Source organism: Saccopteryx leptura, chromosome 1 (genome assembly GCF_036850995.1).
Source record: "Saccopteryx leptura isolate mSacLep1 chromosome 1, mSacLep1_pri_phased_curated, whole genome shotgun sequence".
Taxonomy (NCBI): Eukaryota; Metazoa; Chordata; class Mammalia; order Chiroptera; family Emballonuridae; genus Saccopteryx; species Saccopteryx leptura.
Genome location: NC_089503.1, coordinates 233,196,442 through 233,223,348, shown reverse-complemented (window position 1 = coordinate 233,223,348; position 26,907 = coordinate 233,196,442). Strand labels below are relative to the sequence as shown.

At 38.2% G+C, this 26,907-nt stretch overlaps 2 protein-coding genes across 9 annotated transcripts in view; one reads left to right on the top strand and one right to left on the bottom strand.

The window, feature by feature from the left end:
* CBR4 (carbonyl reductase 4) overlaps positions 1–26,907 on the top strand; it is a 104,278-nt gene that overhangs the window by 11,448 nt on the left and 65,923 nt on the right. The window contains exon 5 of one of the 2 annotated variants that reach the window (XM_066387867.1): positions 4,005–5,538. The exons of the other annotated variant lie outside the window; for it this stretch is intronic. Within the exon in view, the coding sequence (XP_066243964.1) occupies positions 4,005–4,183 (179 nt within the window). The 3' untranslated portion in view covers positions 4,184–5,538. Of the gene's footprint in view, positions 1–4,004; positions 5,539–26,907 lie in introns of those variants that run through there. 2 annotated transcript variants of the gene reach the window in all.
* The window catches only part of PALLD (palladin, cytoskeletal associated protein), a 388,850-nt gene continuing 379,824 nt past the window's right edge, over positions 17,882–26,907 (bottom strand). For 6 of the 7 annotated variants that reach the window (XM_066387796.1, XM_066387823.1, XM_066387815.1 and 3 more), the window contains 5 exons: positions 26,640–26,772; positions 24,344–24,551; positions 21,810–21,975; positions 21,170–21,303; positions 17,882–20,055 (listed from right to left, as the gene is read on the bottom strand). In XM_066387796.1, the coding sequence (XP_066243893.1) occupies positions 19,883–20,055; positions 21,170–21,303; positions 21,810–21,975; positions 24,344–24,551; positions 26,640–26,772 (814 nt within the window). In that variant the 3' untranslated portion in view covers positions 17,882–19,882. Of the gene's footprint in view, positions 20,056–20,967; positions 21,014–21,169; positions 21,304–21,809; positions 21,976–24,343; positions 24,552–26,639; positions 26,773–26,907 lie in introns of all 7 variants that reach the window. The other variant, XM_066387832.1, reaches the window with a different exon arrangement.

Here is a 26,907-nt window from a genome sequence, read left to right as displayed (position 1 = left end):
ACAGCCATATAGTTTTAGATAGTATATGCCTTTGCTTAGGTCATAACTTAATCTTTGATAGTTGTGGCAGAGTAGGGAACAGAATCTCATATAGTGTGTCCTAAACTAGAGGTCTTTTACCACATAATGCTGCCCTTGAGAAAAAGTCACTGGAGCCCATTACAAGTCGAGAATAGAATTTGTTCATCATGTTGGCAAGGTCTCTCAGTAAGCCATTTTTACTGTAGTTTATTGAGTTTTTTTCCTTAAGATAAAAGCACACACTCTTTTTCTCTCTATATATACTTTTTATCCTTTTCTTTCTTCCTTCCTTCCTTCCTTCCTTCCTTCCTTCCTTCCTTCCTTCCTTCCTTCCTTCCTTAATTTCTTTTTTTCTTTCTTTTTTTGCTGAGAGTTTTTCAAAATTTAAAAATAAGTGGGGAAATATTTTTTGCCAATTTTGCTAAAAATTGAAATGACCTTAGAGTAAAGGATAATTGTGTCATGAACTCTTTGGGAGGAAACAAGCTTTAAATGATACTTTTATAATTTTAATTCATTCAACTTCCTTAACGTGTTAGGTGAATTTATTTTTTCTAATACATTTCTCTGAGGCATCTTTGAAAATAAATGTGTCTAAAGACATTAAACTTTGTATATCAAGGAAGCCCAGTGATAGTTCTTGAGATGATTGGATTGCTTATTGATTATTGACTATTCTCTGTAGATGAAGTTTCATCGGCATTTCACTTAAAATTATACCAAGGCTGGTCATCCAGTTTTATCATTGTTTCTGTCAGCTGCTGCTTTTATTTATGCTTTCCTTCTGGCTACCTCATTGTTCTTAAATATGAAAGGGAAGGAAGGAAATGTTGCTGACTTTAAATGTGGTAAGGTACCATGGTAGAGATTTTATTTCATAATGTAATTTTTCAGTTAAACACAATATGAAATTGTTTTATTATTCCAGGCCCTCGTTATGGATATCTGAAGTTAGTACTGTGCATCTTTTTTCAATAACATTTTATCAAAATACAAAAATAGGCCCTGGCCGGTTGGCTCAGTGGTAGAGCGTCGGCCTGGTGTGCAGGAGTCCCGGGTTCGATTCCCGGCCAGGGCACACAGGAGAAGCGCCCATCTGCTTCTTCACCCCTCCCCCTCTCCTTCCTCTCTGTCTCTCTCTTCCCCTCCTGCAGCCAAGGCTCCATTGGAGCAAAGTTTGCCTGGGCACTGGGGATGGCTCTGTGGCCTCTGCCTCAGGCGCTGGAATGGCTCTGATTGCGGCAGAGCGACGCCCCGAGATGGGCAGAGCATCGACCCCTGGTGGGCATGCTGGGTGGATCCTGGCCGGGTGCATGCGGGAGTCTGTCTGACTGCCTCCCTGTTTCCAACTTCGGAAAAATACAAAACAAACAAACAAACAAAAAAACCCCAAAATAATATATATCTGTTGTAGACAGTTAGGAAAGCACAGACAAGTATGGAGGAGAAAATAATCATTACCTTTAATTCTAGTAGCTAAAGATAATCATTGTTAATATTTTTGTAGATACATATTTTAGTCATTAGTATATGTTTTTAAATTTGTAGTTTTATTGAGGTAAAATCGACACATTACATAATATTACTTGGAGATATACAGTATAACAATTCCATATTTGCATAGGTTGGGAATGATTACCACAGTAAGTCTAGTTAATACCTGTCCCCATACACTGTTAAAATTTTTCTTGTGATAAGAACTTTTAAGGTCTACTTTCTTAGCTACATTAAAATATACAGTAGAGTATTAATGATAGTCACCATGCTGGACATTACATTCGTTATTTATTTTATAATTGGAAGGTTGTATCTTTTTAATAGTAGTGTAACTGAATTCATTTGTAACCTACTTGTTAAATGTTTTATTTTAAATATCTTTCTATAGAATCATTCTAATGCCTGCATGTTGTTCTACTGTGTGCATGTACCATGATTTATTTAACTAGTTTCTTAATGAAAGACATTCAACTTTTCCCTAATAAATCTGTCATTGTCATAGGCTTCATGATAGAAAAATTTATGATAAGCTCTCCAAAGACTTTTAAGGAAATGTTTGGATATTTAAAGTGAAAACCCAAGGCAAAGAAAAATAATTACATATTAGTGCATAATAAACCTGTGCTTAATGCTGACTCTTAACGCAGTGCTTAGTTCATTTTTAACCTCTGATTTTCAATAGCAGTGTATTTAGATTGATTTATAGTTGGAGTTATAAAGACTTTAATTTTAACACAAGCTAATTTGGGAACAGTAATTTTGAGCTTGTACATTAAATTTTTACTTCACATGTCATGTCTGTCTTTTAATCCATTTACTTTTTATGAACTTAAAATTTTATATTTTTCTAGTTATTCATTTTATGAGAAATATTTGCTTCCCTTTTTGAAGCTTAAATGATTGAATCGTGAATACTGATTATATAAATTAAATATATTATTAGTAATATGTATTTGTATATTTCAGACTAATCACAAGATTTTATTAGTAAGACTAAAGTGCTGGCATATCTCTATGAGTCTGTTAGGATTAGTCCCCTAATATATTATATAGTACTTATATACTGTAGAACTTCATAGTTTAGAACATGTTCTCTGCAAGCTTTATTGCAGGGGTCCCCAAACTACGGCCCGGGGGCCACATGCAGCCCCCTGAGGCCATTTGTTCAGCCCCCATCGCGCTTCCGGAAGAGGCACCTCTTTCATTGGTGGTCAGTGAGAGGAGCACATTGACCATCTCATTAGCCAAAAGCAGGCCCATAGTTTCCATTGAAATACTGGTCAGTTTGTTAATTTAAATTTACTTGTTCTTTATTTTAAATATTGTATTTGTTCCCATTTTGTTTTTTTACTTTAAAATAAGATATATGCAGTGTGCATAGGGATTTGTTCATAGTTTTTTTATAGTCCGGCCCTCCAACGGTCTGAGGGACAGTGAACTGGCCCCCTGTGTAAAAAGTTTGGGGACCCCTGCTTTATTGCATACACCAATGCCATGTTAAACTTTTACTTTTCTGTGTATACTTCTATCAGAATTGGGTATCGCCTTAAGATTTTTTTTTCAATATGAATATTGGAAATACTAGTTGGCCCTGGCCGGTTTGCTCAGTGATAGAATGTCAGCCTGGTGTGTGGATGTCCTGGATTTGATTCACAGTCAAGGCACACAGGAGAAGCACCCGTCTGCTTCTCCACCCCTCCCCCTCCCACTTTTCTCTTCTCATCCTGCAGCCATGGCTCGATTGGAACGAGTTGGCCCGGGGCACTGAGGATGGCTCCTTGGCCGCCTCCTTAGGCGCTAAGAAGAGCTTGGTTGTTGAGCAATGGAGCAACACCCCAGATGAGCAGAGCATCGCCACCTAGTGAGCTTGCTGAGTGGCCCTGGCATTTGCGAGAGTCTGTCTCTGCCTCCCCTCCTCTTACTGAATGAAAAAAAAAAGAGAAGAAATACTAGTCTTTCTAATCATCAGCTGTCCTACTTAACAGCAAATGGAACTAATTTTTGTCATAGTGCCAAATCAGTTCATGTGACCACCTTTGGATTGCCTTCCTTTCCTCTGCCCCATCTTCCACCCCTCTACCATATGCAAGTAGAAATTAATAAATTCTGTTGTACTTTTATACATCTATAGGGATATTCACTAGACTTCCTTATTTTATAATTAGGGGTACAAGTGACTGTTTTCTGCAAATTATAGGTTCCTCAAGGAATAGAATTTTTATTCATGTTTATATATACCTATTTACATTGTGCTATGACTTGGGCCAAATATTTGGGAATCATATTTTAGTGTTCAGTAAATGTTCATTGAGTTAAAGTGAATGGAAATGTAGACTTGGTTACATGATTACTAGCAAAACTCTGTATTTCCTAAACAGGGTTTATTAGTAATCTCAAATTTTCTGGAGCAGATTTATTTTTATTTGAAATAGAGCAAATTTTTTTAGTGTCTCCCCTTTTCTACTAAACAAACATTTCTTTTTTAGGATTTGTTCATACAGATATGACGAAAGACTTGAAAGAAGAGCACTTAAAGAAAAATATCCCTCTTGGGAGATTTGGAGAACCTACTGATGTGGCCCACGCGGTCGTGTTTCTTTTAGAATCGCCATATATCACAGGGCATGTTCTGGTTGTGGATGGGGGATTACAACTCATAATATAATTGACAGATTACTTGGTTATAATGGTGATTAGACTCAAGGGCACACTTTATTGATTAGACAGTCATATCTACATGGTGAATTTGCTAATCAAATCTATTCATGCTGCAAATGTTGATTTCCATCTTTATATGTATATCTGAAAAGAACAATGTCTGACTGATTTGTGTTTTCTAAGTGATTTGTACCAGATAAACCAGTGTTTTCAACTGCCAGTCTGTGGACCAGTCTGCCAGAAGTTTCGTGTCGGTCTCCAAAAGAGTTCACCATCCTAATATATGAAGATTAGAGACCCAGTGATCTTAGTCCAGTTTGCTTATGCTCTGGGGGATTTCTGCCATGGTGGTCCCCGAAATAATTCTGTTTTCATTGGTCCCCAAGTGGGAAAAAGTTGAAAACCACTGTTATAGACTATAGTGATTTTAGTATATAAACATTTTTCAAGTGATATAAGCATGTATTACTTTAAATTATATATTATTTCTCAAAAGTGGAAAATTATAAAATTTAATTTTCATGAGTTATTTTATATATCAGGCTGAATTATCTAGACGTTAACCTTGTGGGCCATTGCCAAAATAAGATATTTATAGGGTATTGGTTAGTTGTCAGTACTTTAACAGCCCTGCTCAAGTTAAATACAGTATTGTGTTCTTTTTCATGTGCCTTGAATGATCAGTTACTATACCGGTTGACAAGAACGTATTGGCTTGATACAGATATGAGTTTAGAATCTGTTTTTTTGTCCTGTGCCATTGCTCCTGGTTGAACAGCTGGGCATAATAGTCTAGAAACGTAGTGTGGTACAGTTGATTCATTCTATAGAAATTCTCAGTGGCAATGAGCAGCAACTCTTACGTTAAGTTTTAATATCTGCTAAATTGATCTCATCATTTTAGAAAGTAGAAGTATTTTTTTAATCTACAAAACACTCAGGAGAGCAAGCTACTTAAAAATGGTATAAAAATAATGACATTTTAAAAGTATTTTGAATGATTCTTACCCTAAAATTTTACATAACACATACTTAATTACTTAAGAACAATTGTAAATGATAAATATGCAGTAACAACAAATTAGGTGTCATTACAAGGAACAAAAGCATTAGACTTAGAAGAAAATACCTGAAATAGAGACAAAGATGCAAACTGAGAGTAAAATAACAGGGAACATTTATTTTGAATTGAACTATTTTGTGGAGAATAGAGTGATATTTTAATGTCACTGGATTCATACTGATTTTTGTTATGTAAAAATGTTTTAAATATTTACTGTTTTAAAAAGTATAAAAAGATTTTTTATAGTTTTATTGGAGCTGAACATTATTTTATATAATCAGATTGAATTGACATTAAAAGTCAGTGCAAAAAGCCTGAATAGGATATACTAAATAAATGCAGAATAATAATATGAAATAAAATTAAAATGTAATAAAGGAAAATCTATATTTAAATTAAGATTGCAGGTTTCTTAAAAATGAATTTACTATTATCTTAGAATTTATCTTTGAAATAGTCTTCTTTAGTTACAAGAGTTTATTTAGGATGTGAGAAAGCCAGTTAAATGGGAATTAAATTAGTATTATTAACCAAATTGTCTACTAAATGCAGGCATGGTAATTTACAGAATTTGTCAGGCATTACCAGTTCCAGGCACATCTAGGAAATGCAACATTAAAGATGGTTTCCAATGCGGTCGCTGATGCTTCTAAGCGAGGAGAGTTTCTGCAGACAGTGCAGGCCATTTTTCTCATGCTGCCTCACCTGCAGGCTTTTGGCTCCTACAGTTCTTCATTTGACATCTTCTCAGGCTTGAATTCCCTTCTCTGGACACCTCATGTCCTGAAATGATCAGTGAGGCTGATTTGACTGGTGATCAGGAAGAAAGCAACTGATGACACTAAAATGTAGCTTAGGGATAGGTTTAAACTTTAAGTGTGTATATTGACACTTTAAAAAATATAACCCTTTTAACTATTGCACCCTCACCCCCAGCCCCTTTCAAGCTGCTGGTGTGATATGCAGAGAGAGCTTGCAATTGGTAAAATAAGCTTTCACTGTTCCATTCCAGGTGAATTTTCCACCCGCTTCCACTAACCTGGAAGAATTTTGTGATTTAATATTGAATACTTGCCTAAATAAGTAGCCAGCTGTTGCTTATGTTCAGAGGTTCAAGAACTGGAATGAATTCTTAACGCGAAGTCTCATCTGTAACTGCTCTGTGACTCTTATGAGCCATAATCTGTCCTGTGTTTAGCACATTAAAAAAATGGTTTGTTCTTAAAGACAATGTATTAAAATTTTTGTATGGAAAGTTTTAAAATGTGTGCTGCTTTTATTCATATTCAGAATATGAGACTGTATTTTAACTGCTTTCTAGAGATCGAAATAAATTATTTGGGGGGCAATAATTGATACAGAGAAGATCATCTACGTCAGTGGTCCCCAACCTTTTTTGGGCCACGGACCAGTTTAATGTCAGAAAATATTTTCACAGACCGGCCTTTAGGGTGGGAGAGATAAATATATCACGTGACCGAGACAAGCATCAAGAGTGAGTCCTACTTGATTATGATATATGATATTTTTAATTTATTGCTGAATTTGTTTTACTAATATTTTGTTTAAGATTTTAAAACTTTATGTTCAAGTATATTGGCTTATAATTTTCTTTCTTTTATTTAATTCAGTGAGAGGAGGGGAGGCACAGACAGACTCCCACATGAACCCAGGCTGAGATCTACTGGGCAAGCCCCCTAGGGGGGTGATTGATGCTCTGCCCATCTGGGGCATTGCTTTGTTGCTCAGCAACTGAACTCTTCTTAGCACCTGAGGCAGAGGCCATGGAGCCATCCTCAGCACCTGAGGCCAACTTTCTCCAATAGAACCATGGCTGCAGGAGGAGAAGAAGAGAGAGAAAAAGAGAGAAGGAAGAGGGGGAGAAGGAGAGAAGCAGATGGGTGCTTCTCCTGTGTGCCCTGACTGGGAATTGAACCTGGGACATCCACATGCCAGGCTGATGGGCTACCAATGAGCCAATCAACCAGGGTCAATTTTCTTTCTTCATAGTGTCTTTATCTGTTTTTGAAATTAGGAATGCAAGCCTTATAGAATGAGCTTGGGAGCCATGTTCTCCTCTTAATTTTTTGGAATAGTTTGAGAAAGATAGGTATTAGTTCTTCTTTGAATGTTTGGTGAAATTTACCTGTGAAGCCATCCAGTTCACAACATTTGTTTGTCGAGAAGTCTTTTATTTAATTAATTATTGCTTTAATTTGGTTGGTTGTAATTGTTCAGATTTTGTTTCTTCCTCATTCAGATTGTCCAATTTTTTAGCACATACATAGTTATTTGTAATATTTTCTTATAATCCTTTGTATTAATGTGGTATCAGTTGTTACTTCTCTTCTTTCATTTTTGATTTTATTTATTTGGGCCCTCTTTCTTTTTCCTGATGAGTCTGGTTGAAGAATTATCGATGTTCTTTATCATTTTAAAGAACCAGCACTTGGTTTCATTGATCTTTTATATGTTTTTAGATTCTATTTTGTTTATTTCTGCTCTGATCATTATTGTTTTCTTCTATCACTTTGGACTTTGTTGTTCTTTTTCTAAGTTTTTTAGGTGTAAGGTTAGATTGTTTGAGATCTTTCATGTTTCTTAATGTAGGCATTTATCAGTATGAACTTGACTCTTAGAAATGCTTTTTTTGCATTCCATAAGTTTTGGTATATTGTATTTCCACTTTGACTTTTCTCATCGTATTTTTTTTTAATTTCTCTTTTGTTTTTTTCTTTGATTCATTGGATGCATCAAAGCATTATTGCCCTAGTATACTAGTATTAATGCCTGGCACGTAATAGGTGCTTAGCAAATGTTCTTTCCAAGTCTGATAGGAATGCTTCCAGCACATTTTAGGTTGAATCCTCCTAGTGCTGGAAGTATTATGTATTATAGTGCAGTATTTTCTACTTTTATTAATGTACTTTCTGAGCCTTTGTTTTTAAGACCTATTTTCAAATGTATCTGTTCATTTTGATCCTAAACATATGGGTTATGAGCAGTATGATCTCTGGTTTATTTACAAAATGTTAACTCTGACCTGTATCTCTGAGCATATCTCAGAGTAAAAGCTTGTTCTAAAAGCAGTGCTGCTGTGAACATTGCATTATTTACATCGACACTGTACTCCCCTTTTTGAAAGGGTCAGTTAGAGGTAAATACATGTGCTCTTAGGCTATTAGGGAAGTGGCAAGCAACCGTACAACTTTCCCATGGCTTTCCAGACTCTGAGTCATTTTAATACTTTCCCTGTGGTTCTCTTGTACTGAGCCCAGATTAATCTTTGTGGCCATTGCTGTTCCTCAGTCAGCAGTGTTATGCCCTTGGCCCCTGCTCCATGGTCTGCCTTGACCATTATCTTGACCATTATCTTGACATTCATACATGATGTCAGTTCCAAGGCTGGTTGCCCCAGCCCTTAACCTTTGATCCATAGTGAGGGTGGGTGGGAGCTGGGGATATTTCTTCACAGAATACTTTGGAGTGCAACCTTCTACAGTGGATCTGCTCTGCTTTTCAGTTCTCCACAGCTGGGAAATAGACTATCCGTCGTATGAGTGAAATGTGAAAGCCATTGAAGAGGAAACCATAATAGTGTAAAATATATTCTGCCATCTTTGAAAGAGTATTTATTATTCATAGTGCTAGCACTATCATTTCTATAGTTTAGTATTTAAATTTAGTTTTTATATCATTTGTACATTAATGTAATTTGGAGAGTCATTTCCTGTTCCTCAGAAGGAATCACTTTAACCTCTGATTCTTTTGGTATTAATCTATTTCTAATTAACATATTTCTTGATTATTCCGAATTAGCCATTTTATATCAACTTCCACTAAGGAAGATGAAGGTTTACTTTTCCTGGACCAGCACCCCTCCCGCTGCTACCTGCAGGCACACTTCTCACCCACTATTCCCCAGTATACTACATCATACTCAGAAATTACATACTGTAATTATATAGTCACTAATCATAGTTGAGGTATATAGTATTTGATGATTACTTTTCTTCTTCTGCACAATATTTTGTTTTCCCTGGAACTGATGATTATATTGTTTGTTCATTGGTTTAGTTTTCCATGTTCACAACATCACTAATCCCTAACTCTTTCCAGTTGTGCAAATATCCTGTTAGTATATGCAGAAATACTGGGTAATTTATCAGTTATCTATCTTCAACAAATCTTTCTAGTCTCTTGATCTGCTGAAGTCTTGACTGGTTGTTCTCTAGATCTGCTGCATACTGTTATCATGGGATCTTCTCTCAAATCATCTTGGAGATTGACGTTTTCTTTCCTTGTCTAGGGATCTCATGTCTTCCCTGTCTTTATTTATGACATCATTTGGTAAAGCACACTTTCTGGTAACTTCCAGAGAAAGGTGCATGGGAGATAAAGTTTTTGAGACCTTCATTGTTTGGAAATAGCTCTAATTTTGACTGAGTATAGAATACTAGGTTAGAAACCATTTTCCTGCAGAAGTTTGAAGGACTAGCTTCATTGTCTTAAGTCTTCCAGTGTTTCTATTAAGAAGTTTTAAATAAGACCTGTGCTTTGTGTATTCACTCTGGAAGTGCTTAGGACCTTCTATTTGCCCTCAGTGTTATTATAACATTTTATTATGCCGTGCTTTTCTCTGGGTCTTTTTTTATCCGTTGGTGACCCTCAATCAATCTCTTTTTTTTTCCTCTACTCTGGGACAGTTCCCCAATTTTATTTTTAAACTGCATTTGAGTTTTTAATTTTAACTACTTCTTTTTAATTCCCATGAATGCCTTTTAATTTTCTAAATCATTCTTATTTGTAGCATCCTGTGTTTGCTTTCTGGATTCAGTGTTCTATTTCTCTGAGCTTATTAATAAGAGATGTTTTCTTCTCTGTCTACTCTGCTTCTCCAGGTTGCTATGTTTTCTGGATCCTTACCATATTAGATGCTGTCCCAAAATCTTTTGTGATCCTTGCCTGTCTCTTTATACTCAACAGTGGAGCACTGGAAAGCAGATTGGGTTGAACTCAGGCCTGATGAAGTCCTGGATCTACCTTTCGATCTAGTTGCTGATTCACAGGAGGCACTGAGAACAGAGGAAGGGGAATTGCACCATGAGTAGGAATTAGTAAAATCCAGGCTGTAAGACACTCTACTGGCTCACCTGTCTGGTTTCCGCAACAAATAAATTGTAAGAACAAGAAAAGGATGGAGGGAACCTGTAGATTAAAAAAGACTTTAAAAAAAGGATTGAATTTTAAATCGGGCACAAGCTGAACTTTGCACCTAAAAATAGAAAAAACAATAAATTTTATGTTGTATATATTTTACCATGTTAAAAAAACAAACCAGGGGCAAGACTGAACTCTAGTATCTATGGGACAGGGGGAGGGGCTTCTGGGGTAACTGGCAAAGTTCTCTTTCTTAACCTGGATGGTGGTTATAAAAGTGTTAGCCTCAAAATAAATCACTACACTTTGTATTCATTTTATGAGAGGGTTCTTTGTACCTTTATTTCATTATAAAATAAATTTTTTTTTAAAGCAAATTGGGAGCTCTGTGTGCGTAGTTAGGGTCTGTTGTTGGTGGTGTTCACTGTGGGGTGAAGTGGACATATGTTTTCACTGGCAGGACCCACAGTGTCAATTTATTTCTTAGCTCATTGGTTCTCAAATGTTTTGGTCTTAGGAACCCTTTATATGATAAAAACCTATTAAGGACTCCCCAAATAATATTTATGTGGGTTACATTTATCATTATTTATTGTGGTAGAAATATAAACTGAATTAAAAATATTCATTATAAAATAAACCATTTTAATTTGTATTTTAATATAAGTAAAATATTTTTATGAACAATCATATTTTTCAAAAACTTGGAAGAGTGACATTATTTTATATTTGTGTGATTCATTTTAATATCCAGCTTAATAGAGGACAGCTGGATAGTTATTCTGCTTTTTTATTTATTCCACAATTATTTCTGCTTTCAAAATCTTTTAATGCATAAAACTTCTTTGTATACTGCTGAGGGAATGAGTGAAAATGGCAAATAAGATTGTAGTGGTATTTTAAAAATAGATTAGACCTTGATCACCTCCGAGGATCTAGGGAGTCTGAGGGGCTCCTGGAACCCAGTGTGAGCGCGAGTGTGTCAGCTGGTTTCCGTCGAGCTGTCCGAGTCCCTGGAGAAGACGCTCTTGCCCAGATGGCTGGCGCTCAGCACTGTGGAGCCCGAAGAGGGGAGGACGCCGTCAACGTTCCTGTGATCCCTCCGTTATCAGTAAGGCGTCTGTCATCACTGGTGCCCGCTCTCTCAGGCCAGTCCAGGGGCCTGGCGTTTCCCGCCCAGTCCCCTGTGCAGAGTACTTTCAACCACTCCTGCTGATTTAAACTCTGCAGTCACCTTGACTTCCAAAAGTACCAAGTACTCTTAACTCTAGAGTCTTTGAGGTGGTCTGTCATGGAAATTAAGTTGTTTTTCAGTTTTCTGCATTCAGACCAAATTCAGCGGGTTTGGATCTGCTATAAGGTAGTGCCCAGCCTCTATCTGCTTTCCAGCTATCCAGATGTTCTTGCGTTTGTCTCCTCTCCTTTCTCTTTGTCCCTTTTCATTTGTACCTGAAACAAACAAACAAACCTAAAAGGTTTTGTTTTCTTTTTAAATTGTGTTTGGGGACATAGTGGAGCTAAGAATGTGTGTGTTCAAGGTAACAGCTTGCATTGGAAATTCCAGGAGTGCCATTTAAATGGGTGTTTCTCTATGTCATATTTACGTTTTGTGAATTATTTTCATATGATGAATGCACATTCTTAGAGAATGTTTACCTCTCTGATCAGATACTCCTCTCTTATATTGGGAAGGAATCTGGTGGTCTCATCTAGCACATTAATTTTCAACTTACAATATCAGTTTGGTTAATTCTTCCGTGGACCAGCACTAAATTTCTGGTGGACCGGCACGGGTCCATGGACTGGCTGTTGAAAACAACCAGATGATCTAGCATCCTACAGAGTCTGAACAGGTCACGTGAGGCTGCCTCTGCTGGAGCGGTAACCACTGGTTCAGTAAGTGAAGACAAAGTTCTTGCGGTCTCTTGAAAATACAGGTAGTCCCATTGGCAAAGAAGAGACATCAGTCTGTTGTTCTCACCAGGTACTGTACAGAACCACGTGCAAGTAGAGATTCTTTGAGTTTTTTTGAGAACACAACAGATGTATACACCTCTTTGAATCAAGGGAGCAGAGAGGGAATTAGGATTCCTGATCCTTCTAAAACAGTTGTTCTTAAGCTTCATTCAGTGTCAGAATCAGCTGACGGGCTGGTGCAAGCTCACATCGCTGGGCCCCACCATCAGAGGCTGCTTCAGCAGGTCTGCTGTAGGGTTCAAGTATTTGAATTTCTAGGAAGTGTCTGCTGGTCCAGGCATCGCACTCGGAAAGCTACTGTTTTAAGAGCTGACCGCACCCTTGAAACTTCCCGAAAGAAGGAATTTAGTGAAGCATGGCTAGTATTTAACATGGAGCTATTTCTAGTGAAGTAGGCAAACTCTTCAATTAGGTAAAATTTTAACATAGAGTGTAGATCAGTGAATAAAACAAAATCCATGTTGTAGGTTAACATGCATCACTATATATACACTATATTTTCTTATGAGAATTTTTAGATTTATTCTCTTAGCAACATTCAAATATACAATACAGTATTATTAACTATACTCACCATGCTGCTCATTACCCCTAGGACTGACTTATTTTATAACTGGAAGTGTGTAACTTTCTCCCAGCTTTACCCATCTCACCCCACTCCCCCACTTCCTGACTCTGGAAACTACCAGTGTCCACAGTGTTCTCTGTGTCCATGGGGGTTTTGTTTTATTTTCCTTTTTATTTTATTGTTTAGGATTCCACAGACAAGTGAAATCAAATAATTGCTTTTTTCTGTCTGATTTATTTCACTTAGTGCACTAACTTCTCGGTCTATCCATTGTTATCACAGATAACAGGGCTTCCTTCTTTTTATGACTAAATAACATTCCACATACATGCACACACACGTGCACGCACACACACACACTATATTTTCTTTATCCATTAATTCATCAGTGAACACTTAGGTTGCTTGCATGTCTTGGCTACTGTAAATAAGGTGGCAGTGAACAGGAGGGTGCATATATCTTTTTTTCTTTTTAAATTTTTACTTACTGATTTTACTTATTTTGGATTTTTAAAAATTTATTTGTTAGAAATTACATTTAATAGGGTGACATTGGTCCATAGAAACATAGGATTCAGGTAAACATCTCTAGAGCATTTGAACTGTTCATTGTGTTGTGTGCTCATCACCCACAGTCAAGTCACTGCCCACCACCACACATTTGGGCCTCTTTGCTACCTGTCCCACCACTCCTGCCCTCTAATAACCGCTTCAGTTTTGTTTATGTCTATTAGTTTGTTTTATTGCCTGTATCTTTTCAATTTAGTGTTTTTGTTTTTTTGTTTTTATAAATACCCAGAAGTGGAATTACTGGATCTTATGTTCTGTTTTTAATTGTTTGAGGACCTCCATACTGTTTTCTGTAGTGGTTACATCCATTTATTTACATTCCCACCATCAGTACACTAGGTTTTCTTCATATCCTGGCCAACACTGGTTATCTCTTCTCTTTCTGATAATAGTCATTCTAACAGGTGTGAAATAGCTCTTGTGGTTTGATTAGCATTTCCCTGATGATTAGTGATATTGAGCCACTTTTTCATGTACCTTTTGGCCATCTGTATGTCTTCTTCAGAAAAATGGCTGTTCAGATCCACTGCCAATTTTGTAATTGGACTTTTATTTTATTTTGCTATTGAAGTAAATGAGTTTTTAAAATATATTTTGGATATTAACTCCATATTGCCTTTTTTTGTTGGTTTCCTTTGCTGTTCAGAAGCTTTTTAGTTTTATGTAGTCATACTTGTTTGTTTTTGTTGCTTTTAGTTTCCAATTAAAATATCAAGAACTATGTCGAGTTTATTGTGTATATTCTCTTTTAGGAGTGTTATGGTCTCAGGTCTTATGTTTGTCTTTATCCAATTTGAGTTAATTTTTGTCTGTGGTATTTTATTACTTTGCATGTGGCTGTCCAGTTTTTCCAGAACCATGTATTTAAGAAACTGCCTTTTACCTATTGGGTATTCTTGGCCCCATTTTGTAAATATTCGACCATATATACCTGTGTCTTTATTTCTGGGCTCTCTGTTGCGTTCTATTGACTTGTGTGTCTGTTTTTATGCCAGTATCATACTATTCTGATTACTGTAGCCTTGTACTCTAGTTTGAAACCAGGAAGTGTGATGCTCTTTGCTTTGTTCTTCTTTTTAAGGATTGCTTTGGCTATTTAGGGTCTTGTGATTCCATTCACATTTTATAATTGTTTGCTCTATTTCTAGGAAAAATGCCATTGGAATTTTAAAAGGGATTGCATTGAATTTGTATGTTGCTTAGGGTAGTGTGGACATTTAGTTAATTCTCCCAACTCATGAGCTAATATCTTTCCATTTATTTGTCTTGAATTTTTTCCATCAATGTCTTATAGTTTTCAATGTACAGTCTTTTACCTCCTTAGTTAAACTTATTTTTAGGTATTTTATAATGCAATTATAAATGGAATTGTTTTCTTAATTTCTTTCTTATATTTTGTTAGTAAATAGAAACAACTGATTTTTGTATATTTTTGTAGCTTGAAAATTCACAAAATTGGTTTTTAGTTTTAATAGTTTTGAGATGGAGTCTTTAGAGTTTTATATATATGTAATATCATATCATCTTTAAGTAGTGACACTTCTTCATCCTTTGTAATATGGGTGCATTTTATTTTTTCTTTGTCTAATTGCTTTGACCAAGACTTCCAAAACTATGGTGAATAACAATGGTTGGAGTGGGCATCTTTGTGTTGTCCCTGAGCAGAGAGGAGAAGCTGTCAACTTTTTGCTGTTGAGCGTGATGTTAGCTGTGGGCTTGTTGTAGACTTCATTATATTGAGGTATGTTCCCTCTGTACTCACTTTGTTGACAGTTTTCTTATGAATAGATGTTGAATTTTGTCAAAAGCTTTTCTCTGCATCTGTTGAGATGATAGGATTTTTATCCTTCATTTTGTTAACATGGTCTACTTTGTTGATTTGTGGATGTTGAACCATACTTAAATTCCTGAGAAGAAATTCCACTGGGTTGTGGTATATGATCCTTTTAATGTATTGTTAAATTTATTTGCTATTATTTTGTTGAAGATTTATTTCATCTCTGTTCATCTGGGCTTGTAATTTTCTTGTGGTGTTCTTGTCTAGTTTGGGTATCAAGATAATGCTGGCCTTGAAAATGAGTTTGAGGCCTGACCTGTGGTGGCACAGTGGATAAAGCGTTGACCTAGAATGCTGAGGTTGCCAGTTTGAAACCCTTGGCTTGCCCTGTCAAGGCACATGTGGGAGTTGATGCTTCCTGCTCCTCCCCCCAGCCCCCTCTTTCTTTCTCTCTCTCTCCTCTGTAAAATGAATAAAAATAATTTTAAGAAATGGGTTTGGAAGTATTTCCTTCTCTTCTGTTTTTTGAAAAAAATTGAGGATTATTATTATTAATTTTTTTAAAGTGTTTGGTAGACTTCACCTGTGAATCCACTTGGTCCTGGACTTTTATTTTTTGGGAGGTTATTGATTTTTGATCCAATCTCCTTATTAGTAATTGATCTGTTCAGATTTTCTATTTCCTGATTTAGTCTTGGTAGATTGTATGTTACTAAGTATTTATTCATTTCTTTCAGGTTATACAATTTGTTGATGTGTAATTGTTGATAGTAGTCTTATGATGCTTTGTATTTCTGTGTTATCAGTTGTCATATCTCTTTCATTTCTGATTTTGAGTCCTCTCTCTCTCTCCCAGTCCAACTAAAGTTTTCTTTATTTTGTTTATCTTTTTAAAAAACAGATTTTGGTTTCATTGATCTTTTTTATGGTCTTTTACATCTCTATTTCATTTGTTTCTGCACTGATCTTTGTTATTTTCTTCTTTTAACTAACTTTGGTCTTTGTTCTCCTTTTTGTAGTTCCTTGACATGTAAAGTTAGGTCATTTGAGATTTTTATTATTTCCTGATAGTCATTTGTCACTATCAGCTTCCCTCTTAAAACTGCTTTTGTTGCTTCCAGTAAGTTTTGATATGTTGTATCTCTCCATTAGTCTTTTGAGACCCTCAAACGTAAGCCTTGCTGGACACTAGAGCACATGATCAAGGGGTATCTTCTGGGCGGCAGCCCAGATGTGTGCACAGCTCTTCTTCTGGAGTTGTCAGTGACCTTGGACAAGGCAGAGGGAAAGTGTGAGGACAGCACCGGCCCTCTGGGGGCTTTGGAGATGATTATAGTTGGCTTTTAGGTCTGTGTTTCATTAGAAGCCTGCCTTTTAGGCCACACCTACAGTTAGGTCCCTAGAGGTCTTAAATTAGATGTCTACCCTCAGGCTGACCCTTTAAGATAAGCAAGTAGGCCTCTTTTTCAGAAAGACTGGGCACTTTTCAGTCAGCTGTCTCTGTGCTGGGCCTTTGGGAGACTGAGTCTGTGCGTGTGCACGAGGCCTTGAAGACCTGTTGCTCAGATGCTGTTGCCTGTGGGTCTAGTGGCTGCATGTTCTATTGGATTTTGGAGTGAGATGTTTTAGGGGTGCTTCTTTCATTTGCATGTCTTAAAAGTTGGGGTGCTTGATGTGTGGTTCAAACCCCTTCACTCCTCAGAGAGAAGCTCGGAGTTGAGTTTGCTCCCAACTGTGGGTTGCTCTGCCGAGGGTTGGGCTTTGGTAAGGTTGTGTCTCAACCTCTCCTACCTGTCCCAGTGTGTGTTTCCTGTTTGCCCAATGTACATGGCTCACTCAGCTACACTGAGTTTCTTTCAGAGGAAATGGTTCTGGAGCATGATGTGGTTTGGAACGTCCCGGATCCTCCTGTGTTGCCATCTTGCACTAGAACACTGCCTGTTTAGTTTCTAAGGGAAGGGGTATGGTAAGAGGTCACAGAATACTTTTACCTGGGCCATCACACAAACCAGTGTTATTTTACACTGATGCAGTTGTCAGAATTCTAGGATGGCTCCCATTATCCCCCACCTCCTGGCGTACACACTCCTTCTCTGTTATCTAATCAAATACAAATTGCTTTGAAGCGATGTTGCAGATGTAATTTGGTCCCAAATCCAGTGATTTCTAAAGAGATTATGTGTGAGCTTGACCTAATCAGGTGATCCCTGAAGAGGGTCTGGGCTCCTCTTGACAAGTGATGCAAAGAGGGCGAGTCTCACTGCTGACTCCAACGATGGCAGGAATGCAGGTGGCCTGTAGGCGTTGAGTGGCCCCTAGCTGATAGGCTAAGGACAACTTGTGTCCTACAACTGTAAGGAGCTGAATTCCGTCATAACCACTGGAGCTTGGCAGAGCACCTTGAGCTCTAGATAGAAGAGTTTAGTGGACACATTGTAAGACCCTGAGCAGAGGCTTGGCCACATCTGCCTGAGCTGCTGACCCACAGGTTGGGGAGTTCAGAAATGAGTGTTGCTCTCAGCCTCTGTTTGCACCACTCATTACAGCAGCACTAGGAAACCAAAACAACGGACTGTTCTGCTTCACAAAATTGCAACTATTTGTTAAATATTTATTGATGTTAAAACCACATTACACCAGCACAACAATCCAAAGTAGTATGATAGTACTATTTTTTTTATAAATACAACATAAAAGGTGGCAAAATAATGCTACTTAACCCCAAACCCAGCAAGTTAGCAAAAAGTCACATTCAGAAAAATTTGGCAAGTTAAGATATGACATAAGTCATAATACTACAATATAGAAAGGTCCATGAGGGACTTCGTATGGTATCTTAAGTTCCATATTAGTAATGCATACAAGTGTGGTCAAAGAAGCTGGTACCACTCTGCGTAGAACATCTGCACCCAGTGCTCAAGCATATTCATTTAAAACCTGGTTGATTGGTGTTCTTACAAAGAAGTAGAAAGCTGTACACGTGAAGCAGTAATATGAAATATGGGATGGTACATGGATATAAAATTACTTTTAAAAATACTACATATTGTATTGAATAACTGAGCTAAGAGAGTTCAACATTTTTGTTATAAATAATGAAAGCTATATGTGTTTTGCATAAGGAATACAGTGTTTTCTTTTCATAGCAAAGTACCATTTAAGCCTCATGTTTTATAATATTAGGCCAAATTGTTTTCCTCTTTTTTAAAGTTTATTGGTTCCGACTTAAAACAGTCAAGTCTGGTCAGAATCAACTCAGTCTAGCTGATGCAGAATCATATGCATTTAACAGTCTTTGCTGAGATGCCTTTACAAACTACTCGGAACTTAGCACCTTCCTGAAGCTAGGATTCATGGCGGCAGGGATGTGAACTGTATTTTCCATATCTTGGCGCCATTGAGAAAATGACATCATGGCACAAGCCTGTTTTTGTCTCTCCTCTGTCTCCACTTCCCTCCAGTAGACTAGATGCTACAGGCAATGTCTCGTGTTTGCCAGTCTCGCAGTCTCAGTCCATTTTCAACTTGCTCTAAACATCTAAAATCCTCAACTATGACAAAACTTCAGACACACTAACGTTTCCATCGCACATGTGCACCAACTTCCCGCTGACCCTAGATTCCCTGACTCGGGAATGGCTGTGTTTTTTCACCTACATGTTCTATTAATTTGCAAGAAAACCGAAGAAAGGCCTGGCCTTGAACATGTCTCCTGCCCTTCTACTTTTATCTAAATGAATACTGTCGTGAGTATGCTGGAAGCATTTCCCTCCCTTCTTCTCCCTATTCTTTCCAACCACCTGTTTCCTACAAATTCTACATGCTCTGGTCAGCTGGGTGGTTTGGATGCCTTTCCTGGAATGGACTGTAATATATTTCTGCTCTATTCAGAACACTTTATATTATTTATATTTAAATTAGCCTTTTAACATGGTTTGTAAATAAGCTTTCTACCAAGGTAGCATGAGAAGAAAATACAACACATGAAGAAAAAAAGGTTAAGGACTAAGGGGTCACCTTGTTTAGATAGCACTTGATCTTCTTAAAATTTAAGCCAAGTAATTCCTTCTTAATGACAATAGAAAACAATTTGCAAAGACAAGGCATGTACTTGGATTTCTTTCCTCTTCCTTCCATATTGCACTTGGCTCACTGTAGCTGTCTGAGTACACTGCTACTTTAGAATTCGTATTTGTTGTGGTACAACTGCCTCATGGTCAGCATTCCACACTATTATGCTGTGTAGCACCTAAAGCTAGTGTGTAAAGGCACTTTTCATAATCATAACAGAAGTTGTGGTTACCTTTGAGCAGTGGTTACCTTTAGCATTTTGGCATTCCAAACCACTTTAATCACAGCAATTCCAAAGTTTTAATTAAATTGAAAGATGAATGTGAACTTTCTGTGCAACGTGTACATTTCTATTAGCATTACCTACTTTAAGTTTGGTATGTCAAGTAAGAAAAATATTTTGGTTTTTAAAAGTTTCTTATAGTCAAAGGTATGTTTCTGCTCTTTACATAGTGTGACAAAGGAATACGTTGGTGAAGGCAAGGCTGTTTCAGTGTTTCCGCTGGAACAAGGGTGTTGGTTACAGGTCCTCACTCTCTACCAAGCCGGTGTTCAGTGTCAGGTGCGATGGGCTGGCTTCCGGCTGGAACGCTGCTTTGATGTCTAGTCCCTGGTCCGAAAGTGCTGCGTAGCGACTGGCTGAGGGGCGCACTCTCTTGGGCTTGGTGCTCTGCGGCTGCTGATGCCACTGGGCTGCAAGAGAAAGAAGAGAATGATCAGGTAGCCCTTTGATGTGTAAAGTAAATATAAATACATAATATCTTTTGATATACACCAGCCACATGTTCCTTAGGAACAACTGAACACATTCATGGTAGAAATCCTAAAATTTAAGGGTAGCTTTACATTTTACTCACATGTTGCAGACATACTATCTATACAGGGTAGTGGGACTGGTTAACAGATAATAAAGACAACATGTAGTTTATCTTTCTTTGAAAGTAAATACTTTTTGCAGCACAGGGAATCCCGTCAATAGTCTGTGAGTTTCCTAACTCACCTCCCCCCTCTATTTTAATCTTCAGAGTTCACAATGTATAAATGCCTCAATAACTAGAATAGTTTGGTATTTTGGATGGACCTTTTAACACTAATCAATAGACAGGAATTGGGCAGTAGGGAAGGTTGAGGTGACTCCTTTTCTGAAAACCTCAGTTATTTCTTATTGAAGAAAAGTTCTTAATTTTTTCTAGTGGTTCTCTCTATAGAAATAGATCACATTATGCTATTGTACTAGTTTATAAATTCAATAAAAAATGATTCTCTTTAAATTTAGGATGCATGTACACAAATACACACACAATTGCAAACCTATTCAGCTGCTTAGGATGTATTAATGAGAAAAGCACTAAGCCACAAAAGTATGCATTCCAGGATCAATGGTACACACATTTAGGGCGCAGTAAGACACTGTGATAGGATTATAATATAAAGAAATGTTAAAAAAGGCAGTCATTTGCAAAACACAGTAACAAGAATAATGTAAAAAAACATGTGGTTATGCCTTTGCCTACTGTTAACGCCTATGGATGCTTGGGGAAGGAAGCCACAACTGACTAGCCAACATGCATATTTTGCTAATAATGCAAAGTTCCTTATTGATACTTGGATATTTGTTCTCCTGGTGTAGTTCACTATTAATGTTGAGAAACTATGAACAAAAAGAGAAAGAGCAATATGAAATTTTTGGCCCAAAAAACCACTCTAGTTGTTTATAAGATTAAGTAACAGTAATGTGATTTGCTGTTTAGACGTCTAATTTCTCATCATTTCGAGACTAAGTGCAGTAGGACGAGACGGCACTCACTGTACACATCCAGCCTGGCCGTGCAGGACACAATTCCTGCTTCATTCTTGGCTGACACTGTATACCACCCGGCATCTTCCTTTGTGGCTCCCTGAATGAGCAGGCAGATGTAGCCATGATTATCCTGGTGCATGCTGGAGAAGAAGATGAAGTCATTAGGGTTCTAAATTTTTAAAATGTGGCTTTGTACACGAAGCATCATTTTTAATTAGATCATTAGAAACAAAATTGTGCAAGTAGCCGATAATAGGGTCATATTTATTCTGGAGAGGCTGCTGAGGCCCCATTAAAGTTAATGGGAGAGAAGAGCAGATGTCAAGAGGTTGAATAAATCTGTGCACTTAATTTCTAGTTAAGGATCTGCCTTTACAAAGCCACTGAATAGCTTCTCGATCCCCACTGCAGCAAATGAATTAGTCTTTTCTTTCAGATATGAAGATACACAAAAAATCACCGGGAGATTGAGTCAGAATGTGCTTCATCACAAACCATTTTAGCTTCTCTTCTAAAAGATTACTCACACATTAAAGAGTGACTCTATCAATAGCATGATTCTTACACAGATATATATGCTATATAAATTGTGCTTCTTTTTTTTGAGATAGCATTAGGATTAGGTTAAGTCACTGCGTCTTCTCACCTTACTCGGTCAGTGCTGTGAGTGAGTGACTCATTTTCTTTCTTCCAAAATATCTGAGGTGGGGGCACTCCTGCAACACGGCATTCCAGGCGCACTGGGTACCCGTCGGCAACGCCTGTGTTCTGCAGCTTCTCGATAAACACGGGGGGTTTGTGTGCTTCTTTAGCTAAGAAGACAGGAGATGAGTCATCTGTCAGTGATAGACAAAAGGAGCCCTGCAAAGAGGTCAGAGCTTCCTGAAATATTCCTTAACTAGCTCTTATTTTATGAGACCATTTTTCATTTTAGGTGGTATGATGTAGTCCTCTCTCCAAATTATTCTTTTACCAAGAAAGGTTACTATGCTTCGTTTCACTCATTTGTTTCCTCAATGAATTCAAGTCTGACAGGCCCACACAGCCCACGGGCCATCTGCTCTCCAGAATGCCTGTCTGACAGGCTGTGTGAGTCTCCCAAGGCATTGCTGGCGTCCTGGCTGGCTTCACTGCTAATCATGTTACCGTGCACGCACAGCCGTTACCAACCACTGCCACCTAGTGACGCTGAGGAGGACACGCGCTTCTAGGACGGATCTGCCAGAGTCCTCTCCCTGCCATCTGAAATGCTTGCTGTGAAGATTCTGAACCTTTTAAGTCTGGCTTAAGTGAGACGTACCATAGGACTTAAAAGTATTTAAAAGCAGAAATATGGGGGCATCTTCATCTAAATCTGGCCGCTTTACATATATACCTATAAATTAGATTCCAATTTGTAGTCTTTGAAGGGCTAGAAAAAAGACCTTTTTACACTGAAGGAAGGAAGCCCATTAAAAAGAAGGGATAATTTCATCAGTCTGAAAAAATCAGAAATGATTGATAGTAACACTGTCATGTCACCATTCAATGGGAAATTGTTTTCTTGGCTCTGACATGGAAACAATTTCTGAGAAAGAATAGGTTTAGTTATTTTCTTCTGAGCTGCGAATAATGAATTTGAGGATGTGTGTCTTTCTCGACCAATTCTTGTCCTCTGGAGCTGGAGTGACAAATACATCAAAGATGCCGGGGGAGAGACAGATGAAGAGGACAGATATTCTACCTGAGGTTTTCAAATACCCGATACTATCTCAGACTTCGAGTGATAGAAAGGGTTGTATATTTATTGGACTTTACATGGTTACTGACCTCGGCTACTACTTGGGGGAAGTGGGGACAGACCTCACTTTGTATTCCTTCTGGGTCCCAGTTTTGAAAAGAGCACCTTACTAGTGGGCTGCTCTGACACTGAGAACGGCAGTTGCCATTCTGGAGCACTGCTGTGCAGGGTGCTGGTGACGTGGAGAGTCACAGATTCAATCCTTATAAAACTCGGAGAGGCATTAGGTCTCCCACCTTACAGGTGGAGAAACTGAGTTGCACTTGAGTTGCAGAGATGTTACATATATTTGCCAAAGGATCCAACTAGTAAACTAGAGCTGGGATTGGAACTGAGATCTGACGTCAAAGGCTTTGCTTTCAATTACTGAGCAGTGCCCTCTCCTAACGGAGCTGTCTCTTAGACCCTCAGCCATCAGCCCTGAAGGACAGACGGCACAGTTAACAGGAGAAAACCAAAAACAGTTGTAGTCTGTTGAGGGATAGTTAGAGGGATGAATGAAATCAGTCCTAATGTGCAGTAATACTGAATACTTTACACAGAACCGTAAAGCATGGCTGACACATCGCACCCCAGTCCACATATTCATTGCTACTCTATTTCTTGAAAGAGCCCCGTGGCCTACAGTGTTTGAAAGACTGGCCCTCAGCTGAGTAACGGGACGCTGGGCTAGTCACTCAATCTGATTTCCAGTTCCCTATAATTAAGAAGGAAATTTGCTCTAATTATCTAATAGGGCTGTTGTGAGGACTGACTGAGATCATGTATATGAGGTGCTTTGCAAATAGAGATGTGAAAAATAGGTGTTTTTTTTTTTTTAAGAGAACAGATATCAGAATCTTTACTTATGTTAAACTCCTAAGAATGGTATAAACATATTGTCCTTATCTAAGGTTAAGGCTTCATATAACAATACTTTTTTAAAGTTTACCTAACAGTATAATCAATTAAAAAGCAAATCTGAATTTAATTTGATTGATGTTGGGGGTAATAAAATGTTTAAATTTGGGCGTTTTGAAATCAGTGTATATTAGTCCTTTAAAAGGTAGGTATGTCTGTAGAACTTTATGCATAAGCAAATTCTTATATGTCAAGTTTGGTTCTTGGAGGCCAAGGTGCTATTGCCCTTTCCTGATGTGACACTGAGGACCAACACACACAAGTAGGACGACCCAGAAAAGCCAAAATCCTTTCTCCCTGGGCAAGGCCAGTGGGAGAAAGGAAAGACAGATAATAATGGCTACACTGAAGAAAAATGAATGTTTCTGGCTAGTTTGATGATATAATCGATGTTTTCAGCAGTTTGATTTATTTTCCATATTAGTTACTAATGTAGCTTACATTTCTAAATCTGTTTATTTTTGGAGAGAGAGAGAGAGAGGACTCACAGCTGAGCCTACCTGCGACCACAAGCTCCAGGCTGAAAGAGTTCTGTCCTGCACGGTTAGTGGCTATACACGTGTAGATGCCGGCGTCCCGGGCGGTCACTGGCTCTATGATCAGAGAGTGCACCCCATTCTCTCGGACGAGCATCTTGTGAGCGCTGTCAGGGCGGATTGGTTTTCCATCTAGTTGCCAGCTGAGATCTGGGGTTGGTAACCCACTGACCTGAACCAGAAGGAAAATGCATGGGAATGTCTCCAATGTTAAAACAATGAAATCAACAGCAAAGAAACCAGCACAAAGCCCTCCTCCAGTAGTACCGAAGATGGCTTTCAATACCCGCTCAGGTTCGTCTTTTGCTTAAAACCTTTCATTAGCTTTTTAAGTACTCGTGGGCTCACTTTTAAACATTTCTTATAGAGCAACCTCGAGAAAAGTGAAATGGGGATTAAAAACTTCTGTCATCACCGTACCTCAGCAAAGGTTATACAGATTATTGGGCTGATGTCAGCAGAGGGCCCTGAGCTCTTAAAAAAAAGATATCCAAGCACAATAACCGTAACAAATACTCAGCTGGCATTTATACACAATGAAGCTTCTCTTCAGAGAGTTGCCATAGCTTAGAGACACGAATGCACCCATCACCAAGGAAGGCTATTACTATTGGTTGACAATCCTCGAAACTAATAACAATATGAAATTACCCAGAAAGTGTATCAACAAATTAACATCACAGTAGAAACATCATAAAATCGTGAGCCCATGACAGTTGTGTTGAACAGAGATCAGATGAAAGCACATTTAAGTGCTAATAACAAGTTGTGCTGTGAAGGATAGGGGTGGGTGCCATCTGTCAGCTCCTTACAGCTCTGCCTTTGATTTGAAATGGGGACAGAAGCACCATTAAGGAAGGCCTTTTACCCATCCCGAGTTTAACAGTGAGAAATTACAGACAAAAAGATGTCAGTTGGACTGTAAAACAATTTTTTTGAAGACTCAGCTCTGTCAGAATCAGCTAGAGAACTCAGAGATTGCATTCCTGCTGCGTGACATTCATTTATACTACCTAAAGGATGCCTCCCCACATACATGTTGCAAAGGTATAGAGAATTTAAAGGGAAAATGTTAAGTAATTTAAATGACTAATTAAAAATATGAAGGGATTTTGGAAGCAAACAGCAGGAGTTAGGAGCTTGGCTTCTGAGGGGGTCAAGCTCTGCGCCGCCCACCTGTCCATCTGTTATCCTCCGGCGCTCCACATACAGGGCTTCGCCTGTCTGGAGGGACAGGGAGCGGATACTTCCTGCCAGGTTCCAGGCCTTTCCCAAGCTCGCTCCCACTGCACCAGGTTAGAATCCAGGTACTGCTGAGGCCACGGTATGTGTAGTAGGAGAGCTGCCTCAAGCACTGTTCTCTCCACCCACTTAATCCACAGTGCTCTGTGCCAGTGGGCAGGGAAGTTCACATTCAAGGCAAAGGGGAAATGTCCGATTCCACTATCCCTTTTCTAGCCCCAGCCTTTCTGGTGGTGTTAAGTAAAGAAAGCCTGATCTCAGGAACTTTTAAGGTCACTATAATCAAGTCATAATTTAAGTAGATCATTTGTTCCTTATATACATTTCCACAAGCCCAGGTTTACTTTTTGTAAAAACAAACAATGTGACCAAATCTTCTGAAAACTTTACATTTGTCTTTTGCAGTCCCAAAGAGAACCAGCAGAGGGAGCCCAAATAATTTTTAGAAACCTTATCCATATTAAAGAGCTAAAATTTAAATTTAAGATCAAGGGCAAAATAAAATAAAATAAAATAAAAAGTTCAGAGCATTGTTTTTTAAACATTTTTGTCCTTGAGCTCTTTTGAGAAATTGATGAAAGCTATGTCACATGTCCTTATGTAAGAAATTTCAGAGTTCACACATGGAATGAAACCTGACAACCCCGAGGTAAGTCCTGCTGTAAAGTGGGTGAAAGAGAGGCTCTCACTCCTCTTAGAGACCGAAATGGGAGGCACAGAAGTCCACAGGCATGGATACAAGATTTGTATGAATAGAGAGTCTTGAAGCTCCATTAATTAATACATTAGTTCAACACAATTAAAAGAAAAAAAAGGGATAAAACCTCCTGGTGACTTTCTGAACTATGGTGTATCGGGTTCTAAGTAACGAACATAGATTTTACTGATATTTTTTCTGCTAAGCTGGAACACATTTTAAAGATTTATACTTTGCATAATTTCCCCAAAAGAAACTGAAGAGAAATGGCAGTGAGGGGAGAGGGAGGCAGCAGATGTACAGAGAAGAACGAGCGCTCACTTTGCAGTCCATTCTGCAGAGCTTCCCTTCCTGGACAGTCAGGTCTCCAGGCGCCTGCAGGAAGTGAGGTCTGAAGAACCGCTCCTGGATTGGTTCATTTTCATCGCCACTGTCCCTGGACCGAGAACGAGGCCTTTGAACAGGCAGAAGACACACAGGAGTTATTTCCAGGCTCTTCATCATCTGATTTTTGTTTGTTTTTTAAAAAAAAAACAAAAAACTACAGGGGGTAATAATTTCATACCGTGCCTTTCTACTCCCAAAGTTT